Source organism: Triticum aestivum, chromosome 7D, assembly GCF_018294505.1.
Source record: "Triticum aestivum cultivar Chinese Spring chromosome 7D, IWGSC CS RefSeq v2.1, whole genome shotgun sequence".
Taxonomy (NCBI): Eukaryota; Viridiplantae; Streptophyta; class Magnoliopsida; order Poales; family Poaceae; genus Triticum; species Triticum aestivum.
Window position 1 is genome coordinate 130,781,264 of NC_057814.1, and position 20,360 is coordinate 130,801,623.

Below are 20,360 nucleotides of genomic sequence, written 5' to 3' on the forward strand. Positions count from 1 at the left end.
GATGACAGGCACACCATCATCATTAACTCTGTTTTTTATAAGAGTAGATTTTTTTGAGACAATTTTATAAGAGTAGATAACCACACGAAGCTATGTGAGGGCCAACCTGGGCCGTGGCCCGCCCAGCGCTGGAGCGCTGGCGAAAGAGAAATTATACCTAGGCCCAGCCCACACCCTGATCGCACAAACTGCGAACAGCAGAGAGAAAAAAAAAGCAGACAGCACGCAGCTCGGCAGCAGCCCATAGCCCAAGCTCACGGCACGCAGCGGAGCAGCCGCCACCGGGCACCGTCACATAGCCGCCGTCCGCCGCGGTGCCGGCCAGTGGCCACCGGCACGCGCACCAGCCGCCGCCCACACAGCATCGCGGCGACTCGGCGAGTCGGCCGAAGCCGACCCACGACGGCACGACCCTACCGGCACACAGCAGCGGCGAGCCAGCGACCCAGATCCCGCATCGCCTTCACATAACTGCAGTTCGGCGCTGCCCCTTGGGGATTTTGTTGCCGGGCGATGTCGGCGATGCCGCTCCCCCCACCGCCACCGGCCGACGGCCCGGCGGCGCTCCCGCCCCCGCCGGGGACGGACATGACGGGGATCTGCTTCCGCGACCAGCTCTGGCTCAACACCTACCCGCTGGACCGCAACCTCGTCTTCGACTACTTCGCCCTCTCCCCGTTCTACGACATCACCTGCAACAACGAGTCCCTCCGCTCGCGCCAAATCCACCCCCTCGACATGTCCCAGCTCACGTAAAACCCTAGCTCCCCCTCCCCGCTCCTCCTCTCTCGCTGCCCAATTCGCTGGTAGCGAGGGTCACTCATTGCTCCGTTCCTTGTGGTGGTCGCAGGAAGATGACCGGGCTGGAGTACGTGCTGAGCGAAGTGATGGAGCCGCACCTGTTCGTGATGCGCAAGCAGAAGAGGACGAACTCCGAGAAGTCTGACGCCTTGCTCGCCTACTACATCCTCGACGGCTCCATCTACCAGGCGCCCCTGCTTGGCAGCGTTTTCGCCTCCCGCATAGTAAAGCTCCAGAGCCTTTTATTCTTTTTTTTTCCGGAAATTCTGCAGTGAGGTTCTATAGTTCACTCACTGACAACGATGGGAATGTGATATATTGTTGAGCTATTTCATTCGCACAATTTTTCAGTGATTTTGCCAACCACTGAGTTGCAGAGTGTTGGATTGATTAATGTTTCCCCTTTTCTGCTCCTGTGACATTTCAGAGTAGGGCTATGCATCACATATCAAAAGCATTTTCTACGGCATGCTCAAAATTGGAGAAGATTGGTAATGGTATGGTCTTCACATTTTATCTACTTCTTACCTCTTCTTTTACCTTTTTCTTACTTGAATAAACATCACTTATGCATGATGTAATTTTGGCCAGTTGTTGTATTGCTTGCGAAATATATACTTGTTACTTGTATTGAACATCCAGCTGATCTTATGCATTGTAGTTCTTCGTGACTGGAAAAATGAAACTAACAAGCAGTGACACATTTGGTCAGCATAATGCAGTAATTGGTTCATCATTAGGTTCACAAAAAAGTAAACCATATGCATTTTCTAGAGAAATTGAGATTTATACGTAGTAGCAAAGTTTCAGAATCAGCAGGTCCACCTAAAAGATGGCAACTCTTAAGTCATCTCTATTTTCTTTTCAGTGGTCCCGAATTTAATTCCTTATTCCTCTGTGGGAAAACTAATCCAAGTTCCTTTTTGGTTTCTTGACAGATTTCCATGGTTAAACTAATTTCAAATAGCCAATTCACCTTTTCTGTCCAAAGATTACTTATTACTCTGTTTTGACTGGGCTAGGGGTTCAGATTTGCTGAATATCAGCTTACCAGGAAGCCAGATGCTGCTCTATTTACTCAGTGATAAAGTTAATATCTGTTATCTTCTTCAGCCAAGCTTTAGTTTCTATCCTTGATTAAACCACTGTTATTCTCCAAAACCTACCAATTTCTGGAATCCTGGTACAAGCAGAATCCAGAATTCTGGGGAATCTGGTTTCTATAACATGGTTCGCCAACTGCAGTGAGCACTGATCAGTGTGTGACAGATGTTTATTATGCTATGGCATGTGCGACTATAGCTGGTGTGTTTGCAGCGGTGTCCTTGGCAGCCAGCAGTAGGTGGTGGCAGAAAGGCAGAAATTTGGGTTAAATGGCCGAATTATTTTTATTATGAATGGAAACGAGATTTTGAGCATAGTTGTAGGCCTTTTGCAACTTTTAGTCGTATATTTTGCAAAATTATGAGTTCTGCAGGTAAAAAATTATATGTAGGCATTTTTTTGGTTTTCTAAGAGTAAAGCTCCAAGAATTAAATGGAATACTAGCTAAATACCCGTGTGTTGCAACGGGGGCAACTTTATTCTGGTGCTTCGACGTAGGAAATTTTTGATTGGGTTGAGATTGAGATATGCTGTGGGGATGGAATCCATCGGCAAAGGCAAGGAAAGATATGATTTGATTGGGTTGAGATTGGGATTGTGTACGTACAACTACGTGAGTTGATTGTGTTGTTTGCTTGCAAGGGCTTTCTTGCTATTGGCAATTTATTTGATTTCTGTTTATTGTTTTGCACGGGATTTCTTTTCCCAGAAACAAGGAGGTGGGGGTCAGTTTGGGAAAAACTTAATGGGTGTTATCCCATGGTTTTGAAAAAAAATTGGTGGGAGGGGTGGAAGCGAAACCAACAAACTCCCCTTTAATATAGTAAGAGATAATTCATTATTTTTTTGTTGCCGGTTTCTTATATTTATTTCTCTCTATGTTATTGGAGTTTATATGCTTAGCTCTTCAAAGAAATTTGTTTTTGTTTGTTGGTTGGAAGCTACCAGAAAAAGTTTGAGTCCATGTGAACTGTCACACTGTTTGGAACAAAATAAAATTTAGTATTACAGAGTTTTTTGAGTGTATTTAGCATCGCAGATTGTTGATTAACTACTACTTACCTCAAATTTTGATAATCTGTAATGAAAGTTAGCACTTGGGCATTGTTCATGCAAGATCATCTGCAGGAAATTGGTTCCTTGCTGCTGCTGTACTTCACAACTTACATGTTCCTTCTGTTTATGTTACTCCCTCCGATCCATATTACTTGTCGCTGCTTTAGTACAACTTCAGCAAAGCTGTACTAAAGCAGCGACAAGTATAATATGGATCGGAGGGAGTACATTTTTTTTATTTACTGCAAGTTGCAAAACAAAAGTAGCATTACTGGAAATTTTTGTTTTGTTATTTACAGCGGAAACAGAGGCTGATGCGGCAGCTTCTGAATCAAAGGCCCAGAAGGAAACAATTGACTTGAAGGAGTTGAAACGAGTTGATCACATCCTCATGTCTTTGCAACGGAAGGTAACATCATTTTTAGATAGCAAAACTTATTCCCTGTTACTTGGTACATGGTGGTGACCATTACACAAAAGAAAGTTGGGGAGACATACGGTGCACTAGGCACATGAGATGTATTGATGCACCGTGTATGTCCCCAAGAAAGTTGTGTCTGATGCATCCTGGACTAACAGCGTTTGTTCGAACTGCATGCGAGTTCTGCTGCTGTATCTTACTCCAAGTGTGTTCATCGACCTGCCTTGTCAACCACTTGCTAATTACTCCAGACTTCTGACATATTTCTTGGCAGCTGCCTCCTGCTCCTCCCCCTCCACCCTTTCCGGATGGTTATGTCCCATCAGAACAAGAGAAAGGGCCAGATGATCTGTTGGCCTCGGAGGCATTGCCTCCTGCAATTGACCCCATCATTGATCAAGGGCCAGCAAAAAGACCAAGATTTCAATGAGATCGTGCCGTCGATCAAGTAAAACTACTGCCACACTAATGGCATGTTGTATTGCAAATGATAAAGTAGAGATTTGTAATTCCTGAGCTGGGAAGGTGCAGACCATTTTCTGAATGTACACTTCCACTTGATCCTTGATAGTCATGTAAGGCCAGTTTGTGGTTTTGAAACTCCTGAGGGCAAGTACATTGGTTGATAAGATAATCTTATTTTAAGTCTTGCATGTAATGTAGAGATGATCATAAAAGCTTGTCTACAATGGGTTATCTCTTAGATTTATTTAAGATAACGAGCTATTCCTAAAAACATGATGAGATATATTGTGTTAAGAGATGATCTCTTAAATAAGAGAGGAAAAACCTTTTCTTACGAATTCTCTCTCCTCCACCTCAGCATTTATCCTATGTGACACATTTAAGATAGTACCATTGTACACGCCTCGATAAACTTATTCCATTAGGACACAACAATATTGCTGGCCACAGCGCTTGCTACATCAACAGACCCATACATGATGGTCATCGGCCACTTTACCCACACCCAAAGCTGCTTGAAAATGAGCAGGCTTGTTACATGCTCTGGGCCTATATTGGACACTTTATATACTGGATAAAACTTGTCCCCAGAAGGAGTTTGATGCCCCTGGAAAGCTGACCCAGGGCTTGCATTATCATACGCATGGGAGGTGATGGCCTGCCTGTTTGAGTACCAGGCTTCTCAATGCCATGATGGTCTGCAAGCTTCACGGAGGGCAATTGTTTCATCAGCATGCAAGGCGTACGCAGCTTCTGGGATCGATCCTGCTGCAGCAAAAACTACGCTGCCATCGCTGGGAAAACGCCGCCTCTGTGTTCACTTTAATCACTCCCACCTGTAGACGGACACTTGCACCTATGTGTCCCCAACACGCCAGATCAATCCTTCCTTCAAAACCTAAGGCCAAGCAGGATACTTCACTCATAGCTCATTCCCTGTTTCGACTGCGCCTCCATTACATGGCCACTTGGGAAATATAAAGCCATGAGCACTTGTGCACACAAGGAGTCAAGCGCTTGCAACAGGCGCCATCCCTACCATGCTAGCATCGCCGTGCTGAGCGAGTGGAGATCAAGAAAACCTAGTCCTCCCTCTTTGACAAACACATTTTCTCCCAGCTTACCCAGTGCATTATATTTTCTTTGTCATTATGTATCATACAAGCCAGCTGAATTATGCTGTCAAACATGCTCTTTGTTAGGTCAAAACATCTCATCGCATATGCCCACTTTCGACGGAAGCCTCTCCTTCCATCCCTAAATCCTTGCACATATTTTCCTTAATATACTCAAAGGCCTTTGCTTTGTTCCTACCAATCTAGGATGGTAATCCAAGATATTTACCTGCTTGAGTCCCGTTCTGCAGTTCCAGTATGTTCATGACTGATTGCTTGACCTCCATAGTGGTGTTTGCACTAAAAAAGTTTGGAGACTTGTCCCGGTTGATAATTTGTCCCGAGCAAGACTCATACCACCGCAATACTCATTAATGACTTGAGCACATTTGCTTCTAGCAGCAACATTGAGTCATCGGTGAAAAGCAGATGGTTTACAACCGGTGATTAAGAGCTAGTTTCACTCCCTTATTCTGACCAACCTCCTCCACATGGATCATTGCAGAAAAACCATAAACACACAATAAGAATAGGTACGGTGATATCCGATCGTCTTGTCTGAGACCTCTCCGTGTACCACCACATGTCACATCACCATTTACATGGAACCTATGAGACATCATGGTCGCACATTTCATCACCAATTTTATGAAGCTCATAGAGATTCCCATTTTACTCATGACATCATGAAGGAACGGCCATTCAACCCGATCATATGTCTTGCTCATATCTAGCTTAGGGTCATGTAACCACACTTTCCTCGCCTCTTTTGCTTCATGAAATGAGTCATCTCACAGGGTCAAATAGTATTACCAGAAATCAACCTACCGAGCACAAAAGCACTTTGGTTTGGGGACATAATATCAGTGAGGATTGCCTTCACACAATTGGTTAGGACCTTGGACACATCTTTTACACAACATTGCAAAAGACTAATCGAGTGTAGCCTTTCAACTATCAAGAGCACATCACACGCAAGAAAGCTTCCGGACAATCTTACCGGGGCACATCATAAGCAAGGAAGATGTAACACCCCAAAAAATTAATATATTTTCATTAAGTAAAATTTGGCCAGAGATAAAATTTTGAATTATACTAGGTCATTTATTAATTTCAAAGCCTTTTCTATTTTCTGTTTTACAAAAATTCTTCCCTCCATAGAAGATTATTTTGTAGAATCTGGTGGTCCTTGGTTGTTTTGTAAATCATTTCATTTATATTATAAATAACAGTAGGAAATATTTTCATAATAAAATTTTCCACGAACAATTCTTTTACTAGCATTTTCAATACTTGAAACACTTCTGTTGCACTACAATTATTTTAAATAATTGTTTTAAAATCCCACAAAAAATATGAGAGGTCATGTGATGCCTACAAGTCACTTTTATGCAAAAACCTAACTATGTCTTTTGAAATTTTTGAGTGAAACATCCTCTTTTCATTTCTGCCCCATTCTTGAGTTATAACTGCAACCCCAATTTTCGTAGCTCCATTAATTCTGAAACTTTTCTATCTTGTAGTCCTTCCAACTAGTACCTTTTGTCCAGAAGGGAAGCTCGAGTTTCAACTTTTAAGTCCACCAAACACTCCTCTGAAGTTTCTGTCCATAACTGAATTCTGGTAAAACTTGCACTAGCAAGTTTCTCTTATTGCCAAACTAACTCCACTAACATCTCTATCATCTAGAGAGACCTCATCCTGCCAACTTTCATCATCAACAAAATTTTCTAGCTTGCCCTGGTATTCTGTCGAACACCTCATGTGCATGACAGAATTCTGCAAGTTCATAAACTTGCATTGGGAACCTGCTCATCTGATCACACCACCATGTCTACTAGCTCTATCATACCCTAATTCAACTCTCTGGAAAGTTTCATTACCATCAGAGGCTCCTAGACCACCAAGGCATTTCGTCAAGCACTTTGTGCACGTGCTCTGGGCACGGCCAGAGCGTGCGTTTTGCACGCGTCGGCACCGAGCTCCTGCTGTGTCTCTGCTGCTTCCCCCTCTCATCCCGATCATTCTCTGGATCGGCTCGACCACCTCGAAGCTCTCCGACACCCCGCTTGGCCCCTAGCGCCGTCCACCGCCGTCCACGACGACCTGGACCGCCGCCCGACGAGTCCCGCACGACCACGTCTCCGCCCGCGACGCATGCCTCACCAAGAGCCACCCAGCACCCCCCAGGAGTAACTGCAGGCGGCCACCGTCCTCACCGACCGCCCTGCCGACCTCAACGGCCTCACCTGCCGCCGTAATAATCACCGCCGCCGTGCTTATCCTCGGGACACCGCGGAGCCGACCCCCTCGCGCTATAAAAGGACCCCGAGCTCGTTCAGCTCATCACCACATCCTCCCTCCCTCCTCCCTCAAGCCTCCCGTAGAAGCAAAATGACTGGAGGGGTCGTTTTCTCCACCTCTGGCCGATACATCCGCTGCCACTCTCCGGTTGATTACGACACAACCAATGCCTCCCCCTCGACTATTTCTTCACCAATATCCTCCTGGAACCCCCACCGATCCATCCCACCCGCTAATTCCACCGGAGCAAGCTTGTAGGAGAGAAGCCCCAATTCACCTCCGTCGGAGCTTTTCGGGAGAGCTCGCCGCCGGCGACTCCGCCCTCTCCGGTAGCCATGTCACACCTCCACGGGACCCCCTCGACCACCTGAGCACGCTCGTATGCTCAGATCCTCGTGGGGCGCCGCCGCTCGCCGATGAGGTGCGCCGGAGCTCCGCCCCTGTTCTGTCGCAGGAGAGAGGCGCGGGGTGGACCAGTCAAACCTGACTGGTGGGCCCGCGGGACCCACTGCCAGTGACCCAGAGCCGCGCCGACGTGTCCGTGAGTGGAGATGGGTTTTGTGGAAGTTGCTTTCCCGCGGGGAAAACGTACTCCCAGGAACACGCCTTCGACGTGGGCTTGGCCCAGTAGCGCCAGGCGGCTATACTGCGCCCAGGGCGCGTTTCTGCTCAGCCCATCACAGTAATATCTGTTTTCTTTTTCTTTTCTAGCAGACCTCAAATAATTCCACATGAGCCATTTCACATCCAAATTTGATAATTAAAATTTCTTCCTACTTATGAAATCATTCTCTATTTATCTAGATAGGGTGAACATTTTTCCTAAGCTTGGTTTTTGCTGGATCTACTAAATAGTCCATTTCCTTGTTTTTTCCAGCTTAGTAAATCCATAGGAAAATCATATGAACTCCAAATGACTTGATTATTTTTCTATTATTTCTCAAATTTCCTCTAGATTATTTTAGTATCTATTTCAAAAATTTCCAAACAACTTTTTGGTACTGTTTTGGAATTATGTGGTAATTGTAATGTTTTGAAAATAGGAAATGGAGGGGAGATATAATTTTCAAAGTTTTGGAATGCACCCAACACTTCTGCATGCTCAAGGCAAGCATTTTGAACACATGATATGGTGACTGCGTAATTATTTGTGGTATGTGAATTTGAATTATGTGTCGTGGTTCTAAGTCTGACAATAGAATGGGAGGTAGGGATGTAGAGGCAAGATCCTAGCTATGGAGAAGCTGTACGCACGAGTTTTACGAGTTCAGGCCCTTCTCAGAGGAAGTAACAGCCCTACGTCTCGGAGCCCGGAGGCGGTCGACTGGATTATATGCGTGTGTGTTACAGGGGGTGCGAACCCTTGTCCCAGAGGAGGGGGGTGGCTTATATAGAGTGCGCCAGGACCCTAGCTCCCCTCCGTTACACAGGGTTCAATGTTCATAAAGAAGGAGCGTTATAGGTAATGTCTGTAGTAAAGTGATATAAATGACTATTAAGTCTAAGGGTAAATGCCCGACCGTTGCTGCGCGGAGTGGCTTTAGGTCTTCTACACGTCGAGTGGTTTAGCGGTCGAGTGACCTAAATAAGGGGGGTCTCCGAGTGAATGGTAGGTCGAGTGGATTGCACTCGACACCTTCGTTGGGTCCCCTCTATTTACTCCTGAACCTCTTTGCTTCTAGGACAAGGACCTTAGGTGGGAGGTATAGGTCAGGCCTATTACCCTACCCCAGGTCTATGTCCTCATCATTATGAATATGTTGAATTTCTATAGAGTGTGCATATTGTTGGTCATACATGCATGATCCCCTTGATGGTATTTTATCTTCACTTAAACGTTAAGTATAAGTGAATACGGTTATTTTCATGTGCCATATGTGCCTGTGTTGGTCTAGGCTAATTTGCAGGAAGAATCAGTCATGAGAAAAGTGACCGTGAAATCTCGTTGTGACGAGAATGATCAGTGAGGGTATGTTATGTTGAGACATACCAGACGGTGACCCTGTTGGGTACTGCTAAGGAGTTATATTGTGCTAACCACTGCAGGAAAACTTAAACCTCCTGAGTTGACCGTAGATCGAGTCTTGTTCCGGTAAACCCCATACTGGTTCGTGCTACCACTTGTCCCCGCCACAGGCAGGGTACGGTTCAGTAAGTTGTTAACCCCTTCCCCTGCACACACTATACAGAGAGGCCGAGGGTTTCCAGGTACCGGCTGCAATGCCAGTCGTCGGGCCAGGGGGCATGGGTGTATCCGGCTAGGCCGAAAGGGGGCACCCCTGGTAATCCGCGCGTGTTAATAGTGATCCCATGCTACTCGAGACGATGGTCTCCCCGCCTTAGAGTTTATCTTGAACAATGCTTTGGGTGATTCCTGGCATCCGGAAAGTTAATCTGGTGTGTGCTGGTCAGGTGTGTTTTCAATCCAAAGGCCGTAACAGGAATTAGTCAGCGTCTCGGTGCTGGCTAAAGAAATCCTATACACGTGGGTAAAGAGTACACCCTCTGCAGATTTATATCTATTCGAATAGCTGTGTCCATGGTTAAGGACTACAGTCTGGGTTAGTCAAGTGTTGGTCTCAGTGTCAGTCTCCGAAGGAAATAATTAAATGGATCATGGTTCGTTCTGCAGGATAATTATTGTCACTACTGGTGCCATTATGAATATTATTGTTGACATGAATATTGTTGTGGACTAACCTTTTCCTCTTATGTGCAACTATGAGTATCTCTTGGGATGGCTAGACTACCCGGGATACTCGTTTTGTTTTGTTTTCTTTTATGAGTATCACTTGGGATGGCTAGTCCACCTGGATACTCATTTTATTATTTTCATATAAGCCCTTTATGAGGCATCGCTCAGACACCCGACTGTGGCATTTATTTACAAGACCTCTCGAGGCGTCGCTTTTAGACACCCGTTTGGCATTTCTTTTCAAGACCTCTCGTGGCGTCGCTTGAGTTCTCGGGCGGTCCTGTCTCGCCCTATTCTCTATTAGACACCCGCTTGGCATTTTCCTTGGAATTCTTCGGGCGGTCCAACGCTCGATGTTCCACTTCATTTCCTCGATTCACTACTAACGTGATTCATTTATTCCTTCCGCATCGTATGAATATTGGTCATGCCATTCCTTAATTTTCAGTCAGCACATGCATATAGTTTAATTCATTATGAACGTATGCAGTCGGCATATCTTTTGTTCATCATGTTTGCGAGTACATTCAAACGTGCTCACTGACTTGTCACTGGCTATTGTCTTGGCCAAATCATGATTCAGAAAGGAGTACTGCGACGACACCTCGCAACCTCGGATTCGAAGATAGCAGCCATGCGAGATAGGAGTTATCCAGGTCAGCTGTTCCCGTGGAAATGGAGTCCCATCAACATTGGAGATCCACGAGCCGCTTCCGTCATCCACCACTAGAGATCCTTGTTATATTCATTGGACCTTTGTGGTCTTTTATCCAATTTCTTGTAATTGCTTGGAATTCTATATCAAGGAAATGTCCACCAGCAATAGTAATCCTGGGGCTGGTGATGACACAAGGGTCATTTATTGGGATTTATGTCCCAAGAATCCGGCCCCGACAACTTTGGTATCAGAGCCAGGCTGACCATTGGCTAATCCTATCTTAGCCTGGTCACTATCCCTAGGTTTCCACACCGTCCTTATCCTTTCTTATCCACCGTCAGGCTCATCCTATCTGATAGCCTGCACAGTGGCCAGCCGACATCTTTTTGACAGTCGGTGCCCAACCTACTATCCTAGGTCATAGGCCGTGCACCCGTGGCCGACACCTGGGTTGTCCCATCCGCAAGCGTGCAATGGAAGACTCCGCTGGCTTATAAAGGAAGCCTTGCCCCAACTCAGCACATCACAACTCTCACTCGCACCCTGATTTCCAAACCACCAAGTTGCCTAGTCCCATCATCCACAACGAGACCACCGCATCCGAGCTTGGAGATTTCATAGCGATCCTCGCCAATCTCACTCATCGTGCTTTTGGCATAGAGGAACCCCCAGAATATGTTGTGTACCAGGAACACACAAGTGATGCCATCCATCACTTCTGGGCCACGGTGCACATCTACGGGAGGGGCACCACATCAGAACGCCCCTACCGGTTCACCGAGAGGACGACCTCCGACGAGCCCCAAGCCATCCAACTTGCAGCCCGAGAGGGTATAGTTCATCTCCGGCATTTGTCGCCGAGGGTTAACACTCGCCCTTTCTTCTACTACCCTAGTCGTGAAGGCTATGGTAGCCCGACCCAGGTCGCCAACGGAGACCATGAGTCGGATCCTGCTCTAGTGCATCTGGTGCGCTACCTGAGGGCGCAAGAGGCACTATTCGATCAGGTCACTAATGATCTGATTGCGATCCGCGGGACGCTTGCTCTCCTGACACTAGTGAGGAGTGAAGCTGCAACCAGCACCGACACCCCAATAATGCTACTTGGGAGGCCAGTTGAGCCCTCAAGGTCTGCTCCTGTCAGCAACCCCGGCAATGCCTTTGCCTCCCCAGGAGAACTCTGTCGTCTCTTGGAGGCCTACTCCAACGGGATTGTGACCACGACACCCCATGAGGGGCATCGCTATCCCATCACTATAGCTCCCCATCCTACCCCGAACAACCCCGACACTAAAGCTCATGGAGAAGCCTCGACATCTACAAGACACACCCGACTAGATGTTAATGAGGTGGACTAAGTCCACCAGTTTTGTTGTGGCATTGTCACGGCAGATGTCCTCCTGCAAGGACTTAGTTGTGGAGCCATCGCAGCTAGGAAGCTTAAAGGGGTTAAACGGGACAAAGGACACGAGGATTATACTGGTTCGGCCCCTTACGGTGAAGGTAAAAGCCTACGTCCAGTTGAGGTGATATTACTTAGGGTTTCGATGACCAGGAGCTAAACCGTTCTGCTTGGTTATCGATCTGTTGTCTCTTGTCCTCAACCGCCGCCGGGTCATCCCTTTATATAGAGAGGTTGACGCCCAGCGGCTCTCAGAGTCCCGGCCGGCTTATAACAGTGTCCGGCTCGGACTCTTAACTACTCTTGCCTTACACTACAAGTCTTGCCATAACGGCGGTTTATCACTACGGGCCTTAAGCCGCCTCCGGGTCTTAAGCCCATCATTGAACCGCCATCGTCAAGCTCGGTACTGAGCTTCACGTGATGACAATTATGACGTAACCCGGCCCTCCTGGGCGGGTGACTCTAATGGTTATATCCTCAACATTAGGCCCTAGATTGATTTGAACCGGTTCATGTCAATCTTCAATACCTTTAAGAGAAAATCTTTCAGCTTCTGCTTGTGCGAAGGTTATGACCCGCCGTGACGTCATCTTCTGGATTCTTGGTAACCCGCCATGACGTCATCTTCCATTAAATTCATTTTTTTATTCTGTCATATCCCAACGGATCTTATCTTAATGACCATCCCGAGAATTGAGGCGTTTCTGCGGCAAGATCATCATGTCTTCAGTCTCCTCGTTTCTCGCGCCCATTTACCAGCCGACCCTTATAAATAGGCCCGGCCCGTAAGCCTTCGTCACTCTTCTCAATCCATCGTCTTCCTCCTCTGACGCCCCAGAGCCCGAGCTCCGCCGCCATCGCCGCGCCCCTCGTATTCATCAACCTCGGCCGCTGCATCACCCTGAGTCGGTCCAGAGAAACGGCGGCGACCTCCGCTGCTCATCGGCACCAGTAAATCTTTGCTACCCCGTACGATAAATTCGCATTAGGGTTCCATGTTTCTTCCCTGTTCTTCGTAGTTTCATCTCGGTTTCTTCACAGTTCCTCCACCGAGGTTCCCCTTGATCCGAAAATGGCACAAAATTCATGCGGTAGTAGTTTCTCACCCATTTTTATGCTAGCAGATCCCTCTTGCCCGCAAAAAGACCTCATTTAGAGCTTATGAACTTCTCTGTATCAGTTTTTAGGTCTAGAAATTTTTTCTTTCTAGACGATCGTTTGATCCAAAATAATCCCTGCAATCTGTGAAACTTGTTTGTGCAACACTTAGACAAAAAACTGCATCTGTTAGCCATGGCGGCTCATATCACCGGCTTAAAAGAGGCCATGCTTTGTGAAATTTCCGGCTCATTCATAATAGAGTTTTAAACAACTTGAATTACTTATGATATCCACAGCGGCTTAGATAACCCGACACAATTAGCCATATATCATTAGGCCCCTTCATAAGCCGCCATCTTGAATACTGAACTGAAATCTTCCTCCGGCTTAAATTTGAACCAGAAATTTTCTTTTGTCATAGGCTTCCGTCTTTCACAATGCCGCCCAAGGCTCCCAAGGCGCCCATTACGTGCAACTGGGTGAGATCCAACGTTACTGATAATACCTTAGATGACTTCGTGAAAACGGGTTACCTACCTAAGAAGGAGGTCATGTCCTATCGTGCCCCTGACCCGTCCGAAGAAAGACCTCAACCAAGAGACAGAGAGGTTGTTATATTTGCTGATCACATGAGCCGGGGTTTTGCACCTCCCGGCTCAAAATTCTTCAGAGATGTTCTGCACTTTTTCGATCTGCGACCTCAAGACATTGGACCCAATTCCGTGTCGAACATTTGTAACTTCCAAGTGTTCTGTGAGGTGTACCTTGGAGAAGAGCCCAGCCTACTGCTCTTTAGGGAGCTGTTTTATCTGAACCGCCAGAACGAGTGTGCCAACGGGCCTAGCTTGGAACTTGGCGGAATTTCAATCCAACGACGGAGAGATTGTCTCTTTCCTTATGCTGAGCCGCCAAGCCACCCAAAAGATTGGAACCAGACATGGTTCTATTGCCAGGACACCTCTCCGGCTAACGAGAACCCTCTGCCCGGCTTTCGCGCCCTGCGTTTGGAATCAAATCACCCCCTGCCAGACAAATTATCTCAAGCTGAGCGTCAACCACTTATCCCCACCATCAACAAAATCAAAGCTCTTCTGGGAAACGGCCTTAACGGCGTTGATCTGGTCCGGGTCTGGATTGCTTGGCGGGTGATCCCTCTAAGCCGCCGCCCCGGCTTAATGTGTGACTACACGGGCCGGAAGGATGATCCTCTTCGGCATAGTCCCAACGACTTACCTGAGGACGTCGTTGATGACATGACCAAGTCCCTTTTGAACGAGAGCTTAGCAGATTGCGGGAGGACAGGCTTAAGTCCCTTCTGCAAAGCTAACCCGGCTCCGGCGGTAAACTACTGATCTGAACACCTTACTTTCCATTTTAACAATTTTCGTCTTAACTTCAAGAAACCTTTGTTGTATTTTTCAGGCTAATGATAAGTTCTGGAAGGTCAGGTATGACCATGAGGCTGCTAAAAAAGCCAGGAAGGTTAAAAAAGCCGCCAAGAGAGCCGCTCCCCGCAAGAAGGGGAGTAAGCCTAGCGCCTCAGACCTGCTTCATCTGGATGACACCTCCGAGTCAGAGGTAGCCCTTGATTCTTAGGCTTTTCTTTTGTTTTTTGTTTGTTTTAACCACCTTATTGACACTGATTATCAGCAGGAGGATACCGGAGCGAGTAACCCGGTGATTGAAGAGGTAACTATACTTTCCTCTGACTCGGAGCCCTTGCCAAGGCTGAAAGTCCGAAGAGTAACCCGGAAAGTAAGATTTTCACATCCTTTAGCTTATCAAGATCCTCAATTTCTTTTGAAGCGACAGATTCATGAGAGCCGGAGGCAAACCCGGACCAACAAGGACGCAGACCTCTCCTCCGGCTTACCTGAAGCATCAAGGAAGCGTCGGACCGAGGTTATCTCCAACTTATATGCTTTTCATCCTTTGGCGGGCGTCACTCGTCAACCACTCAATTCTTCTGATTCAAACTATCAGGAAACTTCACCTTTCTCCGGTGACTCCATGCAATCTAACTTGCCGGCTTTCAAGACCGCACCCGGGTAATGATGACCAGCTTATTTTGTGCTTATCTTACTCATGTTTTTGCACTAACCTTTTGACTTTCAGTGCACAAGCAAAGCCCAGCAAGAGGGCAAAGAAAAGTAAACCGGTCGAAGAGCCGGTCTTGACTGAACCCAACGCCTCTGCCTCTGAGCCGCCGTCTGCACCAGCTCCAGAAACCACCACCGCCCCATCTGACGAGCAAGTTATGGAGGGTTCTGATAACCCGGAGATCCCCAGCCCGGCTCACCCGGATGTGGTAATTACCCGGACCGAATTTGTTGAACCGGGAAGACCCACCGTGCTGGCTAAGTGCTCTGCTAAGGAGGAACTTCTGGAACGACGCAGAGCCAGGCTGGACATTACTAACTATGCCAATCTGAGCATTGGAGATATTGTCGCTGGTTATATTGGTCAAGTGCACAACAGCCGGGACCTGGAAATTGACATGGTGAAGCAGATACAGCAAAAATCTGAGGTAGAACTCTCTTGCTTACTCCATAGTCATCCTTACCATGCTAGCCCCCAAGTCTATTACTTATGATAGAATATGTTGTAGACTTAATACCGGCTAATCTGGTAACACTCAAGGGCCGGGTTAAACAGCCTATGTGAACCGGTCTTTTACCTTACGTTTTAATCAAGTAGTTGAGCAACTTTGCACATTAGCCCCCAAGTGCCGAGTACCTTTGCCTGCAAAGTGCTCGGGACTTACTCTCATGAACCGACACTGTAGATAGAGCCTTTCAGCATACATTAGTCCCCAAGTACCAAGTCTTTGCTTGCAAAGTGCTTGGGAATTAATATTGCATTATAATCACCTGAACTGTAACCCGGAATTTGTACAGGCCGCCTGTAAGAAACTTGAATCGGAAATCTCTGATTTGAAGAACCGGTTGAAGACCCAGGAAAGTGAAACCCACAAAGCCAACTCCAAATTTGAACTCAGTGTATCTGCACAAGAGAAACTGAAGAAACAATTTGAAGCAGAAAGGAAAGCCTGGGCAGATGAAAAAGCTGCTTTGCTCAGTCGGGCCGAACAGGCGGAGGCCACTCTTACTGAGAGAACCGCCGAGCTGTCCGGCTTAAAACGCCATGTCTCTCAGATGGTCTCCGCAATCTTTGGTAAATTTCTAATCAGTTTACATCAGTTAGTTCCCAGAAACATTTCAATTGCCAACAGCTCACTTGTCTCTGTAATGCAGGTCCCAGGAGTTCCAACCTCAACTAGAGCGTGCTGACCAAGCTGAAGGCGGTTTACACTCTGGTGGAGCAACTTTACACCGGGTCCCAACGTGCTTTAGCCGTTGTGGTTCTGTCCAATGAAGTTCCCACTCACCTGGCAGATGTACTCAGGCGGCTTGCCGTACTTCCTCAGCCCTTCCAAGAGCTGAGACGGGCTTCTGCAAGAGCCGGAGCTATAGCTGCTCTGAGCCGGGCCAAGGCGTTTCTACCGGAGCTAGACCCGGCCGACATTGCTCTTGGATACCCCAGCCTGAAGGAAGACGACACCCCCTTTGACCAGAAAGACTTCGCCGCCTGTGTGAAGAGCATGCGCCCGGTGGCCACCTTGATTGGGAATGACACAGACCTTACCAAGTATCAGCCGGGCTATGACGCGGAAAATCAGAGGATCCCAACTCCACACTATGAAGCAGTCAGCCTGATCCCTCCGACTCGTAAGCATACCTTCGCTCCAGAAGTTGACCCGGCCGGGTTAATTGATGATGAGGCTCAATTTGAAGCCTTGAGTGGCATTGACTGGAAATCATCAACCTTCCAGGTCATGGAAACAGCCGGAGGAGCGGAGAGGGATGAGCCGGGAGCTTCAACCCAACAAGCACTTTGATTTCTTAGGCGGCTCATGGTTATGCCTTAAAAACAATGCCTCACCTTTTGGACTCGGGGAGTCCTGTAATAGAGTAGGACAAACACTTAATTTTGTCGTGCCATCGTGCACGTGTGCAGCGCTTAACTCTGTTGAAGCTGCTCTTTTATATTCCTCCGGGTTATGTTTGAGTATTTACTTTCCTTAATTGTCCTGCATAGAAAAACATTCACAAGTCTCTAGGCGGTTTACCGCATGGAGAGTCATATACTTTACATATAACCCGGAATATGAACCAAGGTCATAAAAGAACGGCTCTCAATTATATCTTCGAGACAACCATAATAGCATACCTGCAAGCCTTCAAGTACACTTCCGGGTTATGTAACCCAAATAATGAGGTTGAAAACTCAACTCCGGTTCACCAGCACCTATAATGCTTATTGTGTGCTATCAACATTACTAGTCAAAGTTAAGCCGGTGGAGTAAGAACCACCCGTGCCCACTCTTGATATGATCAAAAGAACTTGTTGCAAACCAAAAGATCAAAACACTTAGGGGCTTCTGATTCGAATACGACCAGAGAACCGTCCCAAAGGGGTTAAGCTAAGATTCGAATGCGATCATATAGCCCCCAGTGGCTTTGGCGTTGCGGATCAAGAGGGTACCGATAGCTATGTTCTTTTTGGTTCGAATACGACCTATGTTTGAACAGGAAGCCCCCAAATGACGTTGAGAGTTGTTTAACGACGCTGATTCGAATACGATCCACGTCGGTTCCCAAAGGGGGTTGAGCTATGATTCAGATATGATCAAGAAAAACTCCCCAATGAGCTCGGCAATTTGCCAATCAAGTGGGTATCGACAACTATGTTCTCTTTGGTTCGAATACGATGTTTGAACAGGAAGCCCCCAAGTGATCATATTGTTAACGGCTAGATTCGAATACGATCATAAGCCGGATCAACCTCCAAGTGACCATGCAATGTTGTAATAGAAATAACAATAACACATTTACCTTTGGAGGGAAAAAGGACAGAGGTCCTGCTTTATTATTTATCATAATATATACATGGCTATAGAAATATGTACATTATGAGAGCCGGTGGCTCAAGTGTAATAAGGCCGAAGCTGAGCTATGTTCCACGGCCGACGGGTTTCTTCCTCCGACTTACGTGAATCTTTGTGCTCCCGAACATCGATAAGGTTGTATGACCCGTTGTGCAAGTTTTTGCTGACCACAAAGGGCCCTTCCCAAGGCGGGGATAACTTGTGTGCATCTGTTTGATCTTGGATAAGCCGGAGCACCAAATCACCTTCCTGGAAGACCCTGGACTTAACCCGGCGGCTGTGATAGCGGCGCAGGTCTTGTTGGTAAATCGCCGAACGAGCTGCTGCCACATCACGCTGTTCGTCCAACAAGTCAAGAGCATCTTGACGCGTCTGCTCATTATCTGCCTCAACATAAGCCGCCACTCGAGGCGAGTCATGACGGATGTCCCTAGGGAGGACCGCCTCCGCTCCATAAACCATGAAGAAAGGCGTGTAACCCGTAGACCTGTTAGGAGTAGTATTGATGCTCCATAACACGGAGGGTAACTCCTCCACCCAACAACCCGGCGTCCGTTGCAAAGGGACCAAAAGCCGGGGCTTAATGCCCTTCAAGATTTCCTAATTGGCTCTCTCAGCTTGACCATTGGATTGCGGGTGAGCCACTGATGAAACATCAAGCCGAATATGCTCTCGTTGACAAAACTCCTCCATGGCGCCTTTAGACAGATTGGTACCATTGTCAGTTATAATGCTGTGTGGAAAACCAAAGCAAAATATCACCCTTTTCATGAACTGAACCGCTGTGGCTGCGTCACACTTACTAACTGGCTCTGCTTCAACCCACTTTGTGAACTTGTCGACCGCCACCAAGAGGTGGGTCTTCTTATCCTTGGACCTTTTAAAAGGCCCAACCATATCAAGCCCCCAGACTGCAAATGGCCAAGTGATTGGAATCATCCTCAACTCTTGAGCCGGCACATGAGCCCGTCGCGAGAACCTCTGACAACCGTCACATTTACTGACCAAGTCCTCTGCATCAGCATGAGCCGTCAGCCAATAAAAACCATGACGAAAAGCCTTGGCCACAAGGGATTTTGAGCCGTCATGATGGCCACAATCCCCCTTGTGGATCTCACGTAAAATTTCTTGACCTTCCTCAGGGGAAACACAACGCTGGAAAGTTCCAGTGACACTACGGCGATGCAGCTCCCCATTGATAATTATCATTGACTTAGACCGCCGGGTTATTTTTCTGGCCAAAGTTTCATCTTCAGGCAATTCTCCTCGGGTCATGTAAGCCAAGTATGGTACTGTCCAATCTGGGATAATGTGGAGAGCCGCCACCAACTGCGCTTCCGGGTCAGGAACAGCCAAGTCTTCCTCTGTAGGCAACTTAACAGAAGGATTATGCAGAATGTCCAAGAAAGTATTAGGCGGCACCGGCTTTCGCTGAGAGCCCAGCCGGCTTAATGCATCAGCCGCCTCGTTCTTCCTGCGATCAATGTGCTCTACTTGGTAACCCTGAAAATGTCCAGCAATGGCATCAACTTCGCGGCGATAAGCCACCATGAGGGGATCCTTGGAATCCCACTTGCCTGACACTTGTTGGGCCACTAAATCTGAGTCGCCAAAGCACCTTACCCGGCTTAAGCTCATCTCCTTGGCCATCCGAAGACCATGGAGCAAGGACTCGTACTCAGCTGCATTGTTAGTACAGGGAAACATCAACCGTAGCACATAGCAAAACTTGTCACCTCGAGGGGAAGCTAATACAACTCCAACCCCCGAGCCCTCCAATTGCCTGGACCCGTCGAAGTGAATAGTCCAGTACGTATCATCCGGTTTCTCTTCAGGCACCTGCAGGTCTGTCCAATCGTTGATGAAATCCACCAATGCTTGAGATTTGATAGCAGTGCGCGGCACGTATTTTAGACCATGAGGCCCAAGTTCTATAGCCCACTTAGCAACTCTTCCTGTGGCTTCTCTGTTTTGGATGATATCTCCTAGGGGAGCAGAACTAACCACAGTGATAGGGTGAACCTGGAAATAATGCTTAAGCTTCCGGCTTGCCATGAATACCCCATAAACAAGCTTCTGCCAATGTGGATACCGTTGTTTGGACTCAACGAGTACTTCGCTGATGTAGTAAACCGGACGCTGAACCGGATACTCCTTACCCACTTCCTTACGCTCCACCACCACAGCCACACTGACGGCTCGTGTGTTAGCGGCTACATACAGCAATAAGGGCTCCTTGTCAACAGGAGCGGCAAGGACTGGGGGCTAAGCCAGCTGTCTCTTCAAA

The 20,360-nt window shown here is 47.3% G+C and overlaps 1 protein-coding gene across 1 annotated transcript; it reads left to right on the top strand.

The window, feature by feature from the left end:
• Window positions 1-353: 353 nt before the first annotated feature.
• On the top strand, window positions 354-4,071 carry LOC123165554 (mediator of RNA polymerase II transcription subunit 6; the record flags this gene model as incomplete). Its single annotated transcript, XM_044583222.1, is given in 5 exon segments — window positions 354-752; window positions 851-1,025; window positions 1,229-1,298; window positions 3,261-3,370; window positions 3,657-4,071. Coding segments are annotated over 5 exon segments (750 nt in total). The 3' UTR covers window positions 3,813-4,071.
• Between the last annotated feature and the right edge of the window lie 16,289 nt (window positions 4,072-20,360).